Here is a 14,937-nt window from a genome sequence, read left to right on the forward strand (position 1 = left end):
GTAAGCATCCTAGTAGGCTAAGTGTGCTAGTAAGCATCCTAGTAGGCTAAGTGTGCTAGTAAGCATCCTAGTAGGCTAAGTGTGCTAGTAAGCATCCTAGTAGGCTAAGTGTGCTAGTAAGTGTCCTAGTAGGCTAAGTGTGCTAGTAAGCATCCTAGTATGCTAAGTGTGCTAGTAAGTGTCCTAGTAAGCATCCTAGTAGGCTAAGTGTGCTAGTAAGCATCCTAGTAGGCTAAGTGTGCTAGTAAGCATCCTAGTAGGCTAAGTGTGCTAGTAAGCATCCTAGTAGGCTAAGTGTGCTAGTAAGCATCCTAGTAGGCTAAGTGTGCTAGTAAGTGTCCTAGTAGGCTAAGTGTGCTAGTAAGCATCCTAGTAGGCTGCGTGTCCTAGTAAGCATCCTAGTAGGCTACGTGTGCTAGTAAGCATCCTAGTAGGCTAAGTGTGCTAGTAAGTGTCCTAGTAGGCTAAGTGTGCTAGTAAGCATCCTAGTATGCTAAGTGTGCTAGTAAGTGTCCTAGTAAGCATCCTAGTAGGCTAAGTGTGCTAGTAAGCATCCTAGTAGGCTAAGTGTGCTAGTAAGCATCCTAGTAGGCTAAGTGTGCTAGTAAGCATCCTAGTAGGCTAAGTGTGCTAGTAAGTGTCCTAGTAGGCTGCGTGTGCTAGTAGGCGTCCTAGCAAGTGTGCTAGTAAGCATCCTAGTAGGCTAAGTGTGCTAGTAAGCATCCTAGTAGGCTAAGTGTGCTAGTAAGCATCCTAGTAGGCTAAGTGTGCTAGTAAGCATCCTAGTAGGCTAAGTGTGCTAGTAAGCATCCTAGTAGGCTAAGTGTGCTAGTAAGCATCCTAGTAGGCTAAGTGTGCTAGTAAGCATCCTAGTAGGCTAAGTGTGCTAGTAAGTGTCCTAGTAGGCTAAGCATCCTAGTAGGCTAAGTGTCCTAGAAGCATCCTAGTAGGCTAAGTGTGCTAGTAAGCATCCTAGTAGGCTAAGCATCCTAGTAGGCTAAGTGTGCTAGTAAGCATCCTAGTAGGCTGCGTGTGCTAGTAAGCATCCTAGTAGGCTGCGTGTCCTAGTAAGCATCCTAGTAGGCTAAGTGTGCTAGTAAGCATCCTAGTAGGCTAAGTGTGCTAGTAAGCATCCTAGTAGGCTAAGTGTGCTAGTAAGCATCCTAGTAGGCTAAGTGTGCTAGTAAGCATCCTAGTAGGCTAAGTGTGCTAGTAAGCATCCTAGTAGGCTGCGTGTCCTAGTAAGCATCCTAGTAGGCTACGTGTGCTAGTAAGCATCCTAGTAGGCTAAGTGTGCTAGTAAGTGTCCTAGTAGGCTAAGTGTGCTAGTAAGCATCCTAGTATGCTAAGTGTGCTAGTAAGTGTCCTAGTAAGCATCCTAGTAGGCTAAGTGTGCTAGTAAGCATCCTAGTAGGCTAAGTGTGCTAGTAAGCATCCTAGTAGGCTAAGTGTGCTAGTAAGCATCCTAGTAGGCTAAGTGTGCTAGTAAGTGTCCTAGTAGGCTAAGTGTGCTAGTAAGCATCCTAGTAGGCTGCGTGTCCTAGTAAGCATCCTAGTAGGCTACGTGTGCTAGTAAGCATCCTAGTAGGCTAAGTGTGCTAGTAAGTGTCCTAGTAGGCTAAGTGTGCTAGTAAGCATCCTAGTATGCTAAGTGTGCTAGTAAGTGTCCTAGTAAGCATCCTAGTAGGCTAAGTGTGCTAGTAAGCATCCTAGTAGGCTAAGTGTGCTAGTAAGCATCCTAGTAGGCTAAGTGTGCTAGTAAGCATCCTAGTAGGCTAAGTGTGCTAGTAAGTGTCCTAGTAGGCTAAGTGTGCTAGTAAGCATCCTAGTATGCTAAGTGTGCTAGTAAGTGTCCTAGTAAGCATCCTAGTAGGCTAAGTGTGCTAGTAAGCATCCTAGTAGGCTAAGTGTGCTAGTAAGCATCCTAGTAGGCTAAGTGTGCTAGTAAGCATCCTAGTAGGCTAAGTGTGCTAGTAAGCATCCTAGTAGGCTAAGTGTGCTAGTAAGTGTCCTAGTAGGCTAAGTGTGCTAGTAAGCATCCTAGTAGGCTGCGTGTCCTAGTAAGCATCCTAGTAGGCTACGTGTGCTAGTAAGCATCCTAGTAGGCTAAGTGTGCTAGTAAGTGTCCTAGTAGGCTAAGTGTGCTAGTAAGCATCCTAGTATGCTAAGTGTGCTAGTAAGTGTCCTAGTAAGCATCCTAGTAGGCTAAGTGTGCTAGTAAGCATCCTAGTAGGCTAAGTGTGCTAGTAAGCATCCTAGTAGGCTAAGTGTGCTAGTAAGCATCCTAGTAGGCTAAGTGTGCTAGTAAGTGTCCTAGTAGGCTGCGTGTGCTAGTAGGCGTCCTAGCAAGTGTGCTAGTAAGCATCCTAGTAGGCTAAGTGTGCTAGTAAGCATCCTAGTAGGCTAAGTGTGCTAGTAAGCATCCTAGTAGGCTAAGTGTGCTAGTAAGCATCCTAGTAGGCTAAGTGTGCTAGTAAGCATCCTAGTAGGCTAAGTGTGCTAGTAAGCATCCTAGTAGGCTAAGTGTGCTAGTAAGCATCCTAGTAGGCTAAGTGTGCTAGTAAGTGTCCTAGTAGGCTAAGCATCCTAGTAGGCTAAGTGTCCTAGAAGCATCCTAGTAGGCTAAGTGTGCTAGTAAGCATCCTAGTAGGCTAAGCATCCTAGTAGGCTAAGTGTGCTAGTAAGCATCCTAGTAGGCTGCGTGTGCTAGTAAGCATCCTAGTAGGCTGCGTGTCCTAGTAAGCATCCTAGTAGGCTAAGTGTGCTAGTAAGCATCCTAGTAGGCTAAGTGTGCTAGTAAGCATCCTAGTAGGCTAAGTGTGCTAGTAAGCATCCTAGTAGGCTAAGTGTGCTAGTAAGCATCCTAGTAGGCTAAGTGTGCTAGTAAGCATCCTAGTAGGCTGCGTGTCCTAGTAAGCATCCTAGTAGGCTACGTGTGCTAGTAAGCATCCTAGTAGGCTAAGTGTGCTAGTAAGTGTCCTAGTAGGCTAAGTGTGCTAGTAAGCATCCTAGTATGCTAAGTGTGCTAGTAAGTGTCCTAGTAAGCATCCTAGTAGGCTAAGTGTGCTAGTAAGCATCCTAGTAGGCTAAGTGTGCTAGTAAGCATCCTAGTAGGCTAAGTGTGCTAGTAAGCATCCTAGTAGGCTAAGTGTGCTAGTAAGTGTCCTAGTAGGCTAAGTGTGCTAGTAAGCAATCTAGTAGGCTGCGTGTCCTAGTAAGCATCCTAGTAGGCTACGTGTGCTAGTAAGCATCCTAGTAGGCTAAGTGTGCTAGTAAGTGTCCTAGTAGGCTAAGTGTGCTAGTAAGCATCCTAGTATGCTAAGTGTGCTAGTAAGTGTCCTAGTAAGCATCCTAGTAGGCTAAGTGTGCTAGTAAGCATCCTAGTAGGCTAAGTGTGCTAGTAAGCATCCTAGTAGGCTAAGTGTGCTAGTAAGCATCCTAGTAGGCTAAGTGTGCTAGTAAGTGTCCTAGTAGGCTAAGTGTGCTAGTAAGCATCCTAGTATGCTAAGTGTGCTAGTAAGTGTCCTAGTAAGCATCCTAGTAGGCTAAGTGTGCTAGTAAGCATCCTAGTAGGCTAAGTGTGCTAGTAAGCATCCTAGTAGGCTAAGTGTGCTAGTAAGCATCCTAGTAGGCTAAGTGTGCTAGTAAGTGTCCTAGTAGGCTAAGTGTGCTAGTAAGCATCCTAGTAGGCTGCGTGTCCTAGTAAGCATCCTAGTAGGCTACGTGTGCTAGTAAGCATCCTAGTAGGCTAAGTGTGCTAGTAAGTGTCCTAGTAGGCTAAGTGTGCTAGTAAGCATCCTAGTATGCTAAGTGTGCTAGTAAGTGTCCTAGTAAGCATCCTAGTAGGCTAAGTGTGCTAGTAAGCATCCTAGTAGGCTAAGTGTGCTAGTAAGCATCCTAGTAGGCTAAGTGTGCTAGTAAGCATCCTAGTATGCTAAGTGTGCTAGTAAGTGTCCTAGTAAGCATCCTAGTAGGCTAAGTGTGCTAGTAAGCATCCTAGTAGGCTAAGTGTGCTAGTAAGCATCCTAGTAGGCTAAGTGTGCTAGTAAGCATCCTAGTAGGCTAAGTGTGCTAGTAAGCATCCTAGTAGGCTAAGTGTGCTAGTAAGTGTCCTAGTAGGCTAAGTGTGCTAGTAAGCATCCTAGTAGGCTGCGTGTCCTAGTAAGCATCCTAGTAGGCTACGTGTGCTAGTAAGCATCCTAGTAGGCTAAGTGTGCTAGTAAGTGTCCTAGTAGGCTAAGTGTGCTAGTAAGCATCCTAGTATGCTAAGTGTGCTAGTAAGTGTCCTAGTAAGCATCCTAGTAGGCTAAGTGTGCTAGTAAGCATCCTAGTAGGCTAAGTGTGCTAGTAAGCATCCTAGTAGGCTAAGTGTGCTAGTAAGCATCCTAGTAGGCTAAGTGTGCTAGTAAGTGTCCTAGTAGGCTGGTGTGCTAGTAGGCGTCCTAGCAAGTGTGCTAGTAAGCATCCTAGTAGGCTAAGTGTGCTAGTAAGCATCCTAGTAGGCTAAGTGTGCTAGTAAGCATCCTAGTAGGCTAAGTGTGCTAGTAAGCATCCTAGTAGGCTAAGTGTGCTAGTAAGCATCCTAGTAGGCTAAGTGTGCTAGTAAGCATCCTAGTAGGCTAAGTGTGCTAGTAAGCATCCTAGTAGGCTAAGTGTGCTAGTAAGTGTCCTAGTAGGCTAAGCATCCTAGTAGGCTAAGTGTCCTAGAAGCATCCTAGTAGGCTAAGTGTGCTAGTAAGCATCCTAGTAGGCTAAGCATCCTAGTAGGCTAAGTGTGCTAGTAAGCATCCTAGTAGGCTGCGTGTGCTAGTAAGCATCCTAGTAGGCTGCGTGTCCTAGTAAGCATCCTAGTAGGCTAAGTGTGCTAGTAAGCATCCTAGTAGGCTAAGTGTGCTAGTAAGCATCCTAGTAGGCTAAGTGTGCTAGTAAGCATCCTAGTAGGCTAAGTGTGCTAGTAAGCATCCTAGTAGGCTAAGTGTGCTAGTAAGCATCCTAGTAGGCTGCGTGTCCTAGTAAGCATCCTAGTAGGCTACGTGTGCTAGTAAGCATCCTAGTAGGCTAAGTGTGCTAGTAAGTGTCCTAGTAGGCTAAGTGTGCTAGTAAGCATCCTAGTATGCTAAGTGTGCTAGTAAGTGTCCTAGTAAGCATCCTAGTAGGCTAAGTGTGCTAGTAAGCATCCTAGTAGGCTAAGTGTGCTAGTAAGCATCCTAGTAGGCTAAGTGTGCTAGTAAGCATCCTAGTAGGCTAAGTGTGCTAGTAAGTGTCCTAGTAGGCTAAGTGTGCTAGTAAGCAATCTAGTAGGCTGCGTGTCCTAGTAAGCATCCTAGTAGGCTACGTGTGCTAGTAAGCATCCTAGTAGGCTAAGTGTGCTAGTAAGTGTCCTAGTAGGCTAAGTGTGCTAGTAAGCATCCTAGTATGCTAAGTGTGCTAGTAAGTGTCCTAGTAAGCATCCTAGTAGGCTAAGTGTGCTAGTAAGCATCCTAGTAGGCTAAGTGTGCTAGTAAGCATCCTAGTAGGCTAAGTGTGCTAGTAAGCATCCTAGTAGGCTAAGTGTGCTAGTAAGTGTCCTAGTAGGCTAAGTGTGCTAGTAAGCATCCTAGTATGCTAAGTGTGCTAGTAAGTGTCCTAGTAAGCATCCTAGTAGGCTAAGTGTGCTAGTAAGCATCCTAGTAGGCTAAGTGTGCTAGTAAGCATCCTAGTAGGCTAAGTGTGCTAGTAAGCATCCTAGTAGGCTAAGTGTGCTAGTAAGCATCCTAGTAGGCTAAGTGTGCTAGTAAGTGTCCTAGTAGGCTAAGTGTGCTAGTAAGCATCCTAGTAGGCTGCGTGTCCTAGTAAGCATCCTAGTAGGCTACGTGTGCTAGTAAGCATCCTAGTAGGCTAAGTGTGCTAGTAAGTGTCCTAGTAGGCTAAGTGTGCTAGTAAGCATCCTAGTATGCTAAGTGTGCTAGTAAGTGTCCTAGTAAGCATCCTAGTAGGCTAAGTGTGCTAGTAAGCATCCTAGTAGGCTAAGTGTGCTAGTAAGCATCCTAGTAGGCTAAGTGTGCTAGTAAGCATCCTAGTATGCTAAGTGTGCTAGTAAGTGTCCTAGTAAGCATCCTAGTAGGCTAAGTGTGCTAGTAAGCATCCTAGTAGGCTAAGTGTGCTAGTAAGCATCCTAGTAGGCTAAGTGTGCTAGTAAGCATCCTAGTAGGCTAAGTGTGCTAGTAAGCATCCTAGTAGGCTAAGTGTGCTAGTAAGTGTCCTAGTAGGCTAAGTGTGCTAGTAAGCATCCTAGTAGGCTGCGTGTCCTAGTAAGCATCCTAGTAGGCTACGTGTGCTAGTAAGCATCCTAGTAGGCTAAGTGTGCTAGTAAGTGTCCTAGTAGGCTAAGTGTGCTAGTAAGCATCCTAGTATGCTAAGTGTGCTAGTAAGTGTCCTAGTAAGCATCCTAGTAGGCTAAGTGTGCTAGTAAGCATCCTAGTAGGCTAAGTGTGCTAGTAAGCATCCTAGTAGGCTAAGTGTGCTAGTAAGCATCCTAGTAGGCTAAGTGTGCTAGTAAGCATCCTAGTAGGCTAAGTGTGCTAGTAAGCATCCTAGTAGGCTGCGTGTCCTAGTAAGCATCCTAGTAGGCTACGTGTGCTAGTAAGCATCCTAGTAGGCTAAGTGTGCTAGTAAGTGTCCTAGTAGGCTAAGTGTGCTAGTAAGCATCCTAGTATGCTAAGTGTGCTAGTAAGTGTCCTAGTAAGCATCCTAGTAGGCTAAGTGTGCTAGTAAGCATCCTAGTAGGCTAAGTGTGCTAGTAAGTGTCCTAGTAGGCTGCGTGTGCTAGTAGGCGTCCTAGCAAGTGTGCTAGTGATGAAGCACATTAGTGTTATTATTACAGGCCCCTCTGGCTCTCTCTCTCTTTCTTTCTCTCTCTCTCTCTCTCTCTCTCTCTCTTCAGGACTCACTGGTCCAGTTCTCACAGTCCAGACTCCCACCAGAACTAGACCATGGTCCTAGCTGGGTTCTAGTATGTAGTGCGTGTTTACCTCCGGGACTGGGCTCCTGCAGGTAGGGGGGCGAGGTGGGGGTGGACAGCAGCGGGGATCTCTCGTCCAGGCCGTCAGACGCCATCATGCTGCTGCTGCTGCTGCTGCTGCTGCGGATGTTCCACACCGAGTTTCTCCGGTCCAACACCGAGTTTCTCCGGTCCAACACCGAGTCTCTCCGGTCCAACACAGCCGGGTGGCGGCGGGCTGGGAGGGGGAGGAGCTTCGTGGAAGAGTGGAAGTGTGCATCCTAGCAGGCTAAGTGTGCTAGTAAGTGTCCTAGTAGGCTAAGTGTGCTAGTAAGCATCCTAGTAGGCTGCGTGTCCTAGTAAGCATCCTAGTAGGCTACGTGTGCTAGTAAGCATCCTAGTAGGCTAAGTGTGCTAGTAAGTGTCCTAGTAGGCTAAGTGTGCTAGTAAGCATCCTAGTATGCTAAGTGTGCTAGTAAGTGTCCTAGTAAGCATCCTAGTAGGCTAAGTGTGCTAGTAAGCATCCTAGTAGGCTAAGTGTGCTAGTAAGCATCCTAGTAGGCTAAGTGTGCTAGTAAGCATCCTAGTAGGCTAAGTGTGCTAGTAAGTGTCCTAGTAGGCTGGTGTGCTAGTAGGCGTCCTAGCAAGTGTGCTAGTAAGCATCCTAGTAGGCTAAGTGTGCTAGTAAGCATCCTAGTAGGCTAAGTGTGCTAGTAAGCATCCTAGTAGGCTAAGTGTGCTAGTAAGCATCCTAGTAGGCTAAGTGTGCTAGTAAGCATCCTAGTAGGCTAAGTGTGCTAGTAAGCATCCTAGTAGGCTAAGTGTGCTAGTAAGCATCCTAGTAGGCTAAGTGTGCTAGTAAGTGTCCTAGTAGGCTAAGCATCCTAGTAGGCTAAGTGTCCTAGAAGCATCCTAGTAGGCTAAGTGTGCTAGTAAGCATCCTAGTAGGCTAAGCATCCTAGTAGGCTAAGTGTGCTAGTAAGCATCCTAGTAGGCTGCGTGTGCTAGTAAGCATCCTAGTAGGCTGCGTGTCCTAGTAAGCATCCTAGTAGGCTAAGTGTGCTAGTAAGCATCCTAGTAGGCTAAGTGTGCTAGTAAGCATCCTAGTAGGCTAAGTGTGCTAGTAAGCATCCTAGTAGGCTAAGTGTGCTAGTAAGCATCCTAGTAGGCTAAGTGTGCTAGTAAGCATCCTAGTAGGCTGCGTGTCCTAGTAAGCATCCTAGTAGGCTACGTGTGCTAGTAAGCATCCTAGTAGGCTAAGTGTGCTAGTAAGTGTCCTAGTAGGCTAAGTGTGCTAGTAAGCATCCTAGTATGCTAAGTGTGCTAGTAAGTGTCCTAGTAAGCATCCTAGTAGGCTAAGTGTGCTAGTAAGCATCCTAGTAGGCTAAGTGTGCTAGTAAGCATCCTAGTAGGCTAAGTGTGCTAGTAAGCATCCTAGTAGGCTAAGTGTGCTAGTAAGTGTCCTAGTAGGCTAAGTGTGCTAGTAAGCAATCTAGTAGGCTGCGTGTCCTAGTAAGCATCCTAGTAGGCTACGTGTGCTAGTAAGCATCCTAGTAGGCTAAGTGTGCTAGTAAGTGTCCTAGTAGGCTAAGTGTGCTAGTAAGCATCCTAGTATGCTAAGTGTGCTAGTAAGTGTCCTAGTAAGCATCCTAGTAGGCTAAGTGTGCTAGTAAGCATCCTAGTAGGCTAAGTGTGCTAGTAAGCATCCTAGTAGGCTAAGTGTGCTAGTAAGCATCCTAGTAGGCTAAGTGTGCTAGTAAGTGTCCTAGTAGGCTAAGTGTGCTAGTAAGCATCCTAGTATGCTAAGTGTGCTAGTAAGTGTCCTAGTAAGCATCCTAGTAGGCTAAGTGTGCTAGTAAGCATCCTAGTAGGCTAAGTGTGCTAGTAAGCATCCTAGTAGGCTAAGTGTGCTAGTAAGCATCCTAGTAGGCTAAGTGTGCTAGTAAGCATCCTAGTAGGCTAAGTGTGCTAGTAAGTGTCCTAGTAGGCTAAGTGTGCTAGTAAGCATCCTAGTAGGCTGCGTGTCCTAGTAAGCATCCTAGTAGGCTACGTGTGCTAGTAAGCATCCTAGTAGGCTAAGTGTGCTAGTAAGTGTCCTAGTAGGCTAAGTGTGCTAGTAAGCATCCTAGTATGCTAAGTGTGCTAGTAAGTGTCCTAGTAAGCATCCTAGTAGGCTAAGTGTGCTAGTAAGCATCCTAGTAGGCTAAGTGTGCTAGTAAGCATCCTAGTAGGCTAAGTGTGCTAGTAAGCATCCTAGTATGCTAAGTGTGCTAGTAAGTGTCCTAGTAAGCATCCTAGTAGGCTAAGTGTGCTAGTAAGCATCCTAGTAGGCTAAGTGTGCTAGTAAGCATCCTAGTAGGCTAAGTGTGCTAGTAAGCATCCTAGTAGGCTAAGTGTGCTAGTAAGCATCCTAGTAGGCTAAGTGTGCTAGTAAGTGTCCTAGTAGGCTAAGTGTGCTAGTAAGCATCCTAGTAGGCTGCGTGTCCTAGTAAGCATCCTAGTAGGCTACGTGTGCTAGTAAGCATCCTAGTAGGCTAAGTGTGCTAGTAAGTGTCCTAGTAGGCTAAGTGTGCTAGTAAGCATCCTAGTATGCTAAGTGTGCTAGTAAGTGTCCTAGTAAGCATCCTAGTAGGCTAAGTGTGCTAGTAAGCATCCTAGTAGGCTAAGTGTGCTAGTAAGCATCCTAGTAGGCTAAGTGTGCTAGTAAGCATCCTAGTAGGCTAAGTGTGCTAGTAAGCATCCTAGTAGGCTAAGTGTGCTAGTAAGCATCCTAGTAGGCTGCGTGTCCTAGTAAGCATCCTAGTAGGCTACGTGTGCTAGTAAGCATCCTAGTAGGCTAAGTGTGCTAGTAAGTGTCCTAGTAGGCTAAGTGTGCTAGTAAGCATCCTAGTATGCTAAGTGTGCTAGTAAGTGTCCTAGTAAGCATCCTAGTAGGCTAAGTGTGCTAGTAAGCATCCTAGTAGGCTAAGTGTGCTAGTAAGTGTCCTAGTAGGCTGCGTGTGCTAGTAGGCGTCCTAGCAAGTGTGCTAGTGATGAAGCACATTAGTGTTATTATTACAGGCCCCTCTGGCTCTCTCTCTCTTTCTTTCTCTCTCTCTCTCTCTCTCTCTCTCTCTTCAGGACTCACTGGTCCAGTTCTCACAGTCCAGACTCCCACCAGAACTAGACCATGGTCCTAGCTGGGTTCTAGTATGTAGTGCGTGTTTACCTCCGGGACTGGGCTCCTGCAGGTAGGGGGGCGAGGTGGGGGTGGACAGCAGCGGGGATCTCTCGTCCAGGCCGTCAGACGCCATCATGCTGCTGCTGCTGCTGCTGCTGCTGCGGATGTTCCACACCGAGTTTCTCCGGTCCAACACCGAGTTTCTCCGGTCCAACACCGAGTCTCTCCGGTCCAACACAGCCGGGTGGCGGCGGGCTGGGAGGGGGAGGAGCTTCGTGGAAGAGTGGAAGTGGCACCGTCTGGTTGGGATCCAGCGCATGCGCACATCGAAATAAAATAAGGGAAAAGTTTGTTTTTTTTTAAAAAGAGATGCTTTAAATATTGATGCTTTTCTTTTGGTAATTGTAATAAGTTTTGTATTAAAAACTAATATTTGAAAACAAAAACCCTCAGGCAGCTTCGAGGCTTCACCGCCAGATGTCACTGTTGCACACGTCACCACCGGAAACACTTTCCTCACTTTTCTTTTCATTCTAAAAGTTTGTCTTTGCCGCAACTAAATACGTGGACTGCTGACTTTTGACACGGAAATGACTTTTAATGAAGGTGCAACTTTACTTTGAAAGAATGAAATGACTTTTAATGAAGGTGCAACTTTACTTTGAAAGAATGAAATGACTTTTAATGAAGGTGCAACTTTACTTTGAAAGAATGAAATTACTTTTAATGAAGGTGCAACTTTACTTTGAAAGAATCAAATGACTTTTAATGAAGGTGCAACTTTACTTTGAAAGAATGAAATGACTTTTAATGAAGGTGCAACTTTACTTTGAAAGAATCAAATGACTTTTAATGAAGGTGCAACTTTACTTTGAAAGAATGAAATGACTTTTAATGAAGGTGCAACTTTACTTTGAAAGAATCAAATGACTTTTAATGAAGGTGCAACTTTACTTTGAAAGAATGAATGTGAAGAGTGGACGTTAAAGGCCTACTGAAATGAATTTTTTTTATTTAAACGGGGATAGCAGATCTATTCTATGTGTCATACTTGATCATTTCGCGATATTGCCATATTTTTGCTGAAAGGATTTAGTATAGAACAACGACGATAAAGATTGCAACTTTTGGTATCTGATAAAAAAAAGGCTTGCCCCTACCGGAAGTAGCGTGACGTAGTCAGTTGAACATATACGCAAAGTTCCCTATTGTTTACAATGATGGCCGCATGAAGTGAGAGAGATTCGGACCGAGAAAGCGACAATTTCCCCATTAATTTGAGCGAGGATGAAAGATTTGTGGATGAGTAAAGTGCAAGTGAAGGACTAGTGGGGAGTTGAAGCTATTCAGATAGGGAAGATGCTGTGAGAGTCGGGGGTGACCTGATATTCAGCTGGGAATGACTACAACAGTAAATAAACACAAGACATATATATACTCTATTAGCCACAACACAACCAGGCTTATATTTAATATGCCACAAATTAATCCTGCATAAAAACACCTGCGTGTTTGTTATGCTAGCTCCTAGCTCCTCTGCTAGCTCCTAGCTCCATAGAACACGCCAATACAATTCAAACACCTGATCAACACACACCATCACTCAGCCCAAAAGACCGTTTCCTTAACCCAAGGTTCATAAAGCTTATATATTTTTAAAAAGTTACGTACGTGACGCGCACATACGGTCAAGTTATCGAATGTTTAGCAGCCAAGGCTGCATACTCACGGTACCTGATATTCAGCTGGGAATGACTACAACAGTAAATAAACACAAGACATATATATACTCTATTAGCCACAACACAACCAGGCTTATATTTAATATGCCACAAATTAATCCTGCATAATAACACCTGCGTGTTTGTTATGCTAGCTCCTAGCTCCTCTGCTAGCTCCTAGCTCCATAGAACACGCCAATACAATTCAAACACCTGATCAACACACACAATCACTCAGCCCAAAAGACCGTTCACCTAACCCAAGGTTCATAAAGCTTATATATTTTTAAAAAGTTACGTACGTGACGCGCACGTAGGTACGGTATGTGTTATGCTAGCTCCTCTGCTAGCTCCTAGCTCCATAGAACACGCCAATACAATTCAAACACATGATCAACACACACAATCACTCAGCCCAAAAGACCGTTCACCTAATCCAAGGTTCATAAAGCTTATATATTTTTAAAAAGTTACGTACGTGACGCGCACGTAGGTACGGTACGTGTTATGCTAGCTCCTCTGCTAGCTCCTAGCTCCATAGAACACGCCAATACAATTCAAACACATGATCAACACACACAATCACTCAGCCCAAAAGACCGTTCACCTAACCCAAGGTTCATAAAGCTTATATATTTTAAAAAAGTTACGTACATACGCAAAAAAAAGCCAAAGCTGCATACTCACAGTAGCACGTCTGCGTCTTTGTCATCCAAATCAAAGTAATCCTGGTAAGAGTCTGTGTTGTCCCAGTTCTCTACAGGCGTCTGTGTATCCAAATCAAAAGTCCTCCTGGTTAGAGTCTCTGTTATCCGAGTTCTTCCATCTTGACTGCATCTTTCGGGAATGTAAACAAAGAAGCGCCGGCTGTGTACTGTTGTGGCTGACTACGTTCGAAAAATACGTCCATTTCGCACCGACAACTTTCTTCTTTGCTTGCTTGGCTTCCTTCTCCATAATGCAATGAACATGATTGAAACAGATTCACGAACACAGATGTCCAGAATACTGTGGAATTATGAAATGAAAACAGAGCTTTTTCGTATCGACTTCAATGTGGAAGGCATACCCGTGTTCGCCGGGCTACGTCACGCGCATACGTCATCCTCAGAGGCGTTTCGAACCGGAAGTTTAGCGGCAAATTTAAAATGTCACTTTATAAGTTAACCCGGCCGTATTGGCATGTGTTATAATGTTAAGATTTCATCATTGATATATAAACTATCAGACTGCGTGGTCGGTAGTAGTGGCTTTCAGTAGGCCTTTAATAGTGGGTGTACCTAATCAAGTGTCTGCTACATGTGTTATTTATGTTTACATTCTAAGTGTTATGTTGTGTATGACATGTAGTTAGTAGTTAGTAGTTAGTAGTTAGTAGTTATGTTGTGTATGAGATGTAGTTAGTAGTTATGTTGTGTATGAGATGTAGTAGTTAGTAGTTATGTTGTGTATGAGATGTAGTTAGTAGTTAGTAGTTATGGTGTGTATGAGATGTAGTTAGTAGTTATGTTGTGTATGAGATGTAGTTAGTAGTTATGTTGTGTATGAGATGTACTTAGTAGTTAGTAGTTATGTTGTGTATGAGATGTAGTTAGTAGTTATGTTGTGTATGAGATGTAGTTAGTAGTTAGTAGTTATGTTGTGTATGAGATGTAGTTAGTAGTTATGTTGTGTATGAGATGTAGTTAGTAGTTAGTAGTTATGTTGTGTATGAGATGTAGTTAGTAGTTATGTTGTGTATGAGATGTAGTTAGTAGTTATGTTGTGTATGAGATGTAGTTAGTAGTTAGTAGTTATGTTGTGTATGAGATGTAGTTAGTAGTTATGTTGTGTATGAGATGTAGTTAGTAGTTATGTTGTGTATGAGATGTAGTTAGTAGTTAGTAGTTATGTTGTGTATGAGATGTAGTTAGTAGTTATGTTGTGTATGAGATGTAGTTAGTAGTTAGTAGTTATGTTGTGTATGAGATGTAGTTAGTAGTTAGTAGTTATGTTGTGTATGAGATGTAGTTAGTAGTTATGTTGTGTATGAGATGTAGTTAGTAGTTAGTAGTTATGTTGTGTATGAGATGTAGTTAGTAGTTAGTAGTTATGTTGTGTATGAGATGTAGTTAGTAGTTATGTTGTGTATGAGATGTAGTTAGTAGTTAGTAGTTATGTTGTGTATGAGATGTAGTTAGTAGTTATGTTGTGTATGAGATGTACTTAGTAGTTACTTACTTACTTACTGACTGACTTCACTTTATTACCTGCTGACTTACTTACTTACTTACTGACTTCACTTACTTACTTACTTACTTACTTACTGACTTACTTACTTACTTACTTACTGACTTACTTACCTGCTGACTTACTTACTTACTTGCTGACTGACTTCACTTTATTACCTGCTGACTTACTTACTTACTTACTTACTGACTTCACTTACTTACTTACTGACTTACTTACTTACTTACTGACTTACTTACCTGCTGACTTACTTACTTACTTACTTACTGACTTACTTACTTACCTGCTGACTTACTTACTTACTTATTTACTGACTTCACTTTTTACCTGCTGACTTACTTACTAACCTGCTGACTTACTTACTTACTTACTTACTTACTTACTTACTTACTTACTTACTTCACTTACTTACTTACTGACTTACTTACTTACTTACTGACTTACCTGCTGACTTACTTACTTACTTGCTGACTGAATTCACTTTATTACCTGCTTACTTACTTACTGACTTCACTTACTTACTTACTGACTTACTTACTGACTTCACTTACTTACTTACTTACTTACTTACTTACTTACTTACTTACTTACTGACTTACTTACTTACCTGCTGACTTACTTACTTACTTACTGACTTACTTACTTACCTGCTGACTTACTTACTTACTTATTTACTGACTTCACTTTTTACCTGCTGACTTACTTACTAACCTGCTGACTTACTTACTTACTTACTTACTTACTGACTTCACTTACTTACTTACTGACTTACTTACTTACTGACTTACCTGCTGACTTACTTACTTACTTGCTGACTGAATTCACTTTATTACCTGCTGACTTACTTA

The 14,937-nt window shown here is 43.5% G+C and overlaps 1 protein-coding gene across 3 annotated transcripts in view; it reads right to left on the reverse strand.

Moving 5' to 3' along the window:
• LOC133650032 (type 2 phosphatidylinositol 4,5-bisphosphate 4-phosphatase) overlaps positions 1–10,383 on the reverse strand; it is a 37,828-nt gene extending 27,445 nt beyond the window's left edge. For 2 of the 3 annotated variants that reach the window (XR_009826177.1, XM_062046787.1), the window contains exons 1-2: positions 10,188–10,383; positions 7,011–7,217 (exon numbers count right to left, since the gene is read on the reverse strand). Coding sequence is in view for 2 of the 3 variants with exons in the window: in XM_062046787.1 (XP_061902771.1) it covers positions 7,011–7,217; positions 10,188–10,275 (295 nt within the window). In the remaining variant the exon portion in view is untranslated. The remainder of the gene's footprint in view (positions 1–7,010; positions 7,218–10,187) is intronic. The other variant, XM_062046788.1, reaches the window with a different exon arrangement.
• Between the last annotated feature and the right edge of the window lie 4,554 nt (positions 10,384–14,937).

This window comes from Entelurus aequoreus, linkage group LG05, assembly GCF_033978785.1.
Source record: "Entelurus aequoreus isolate RoL-2023_Sb linkage group LG05, RoL_Eaeq_v1.1, whole genome shotgun sequence".
Classification (NCBI taxonomy): domain Eukaryota; kingdom Metazoa; phylum Chordata; class Actinopteri; order Syngnathiformes; family Syngnathidae; genus Entelurus; species Entelurus aequoreus.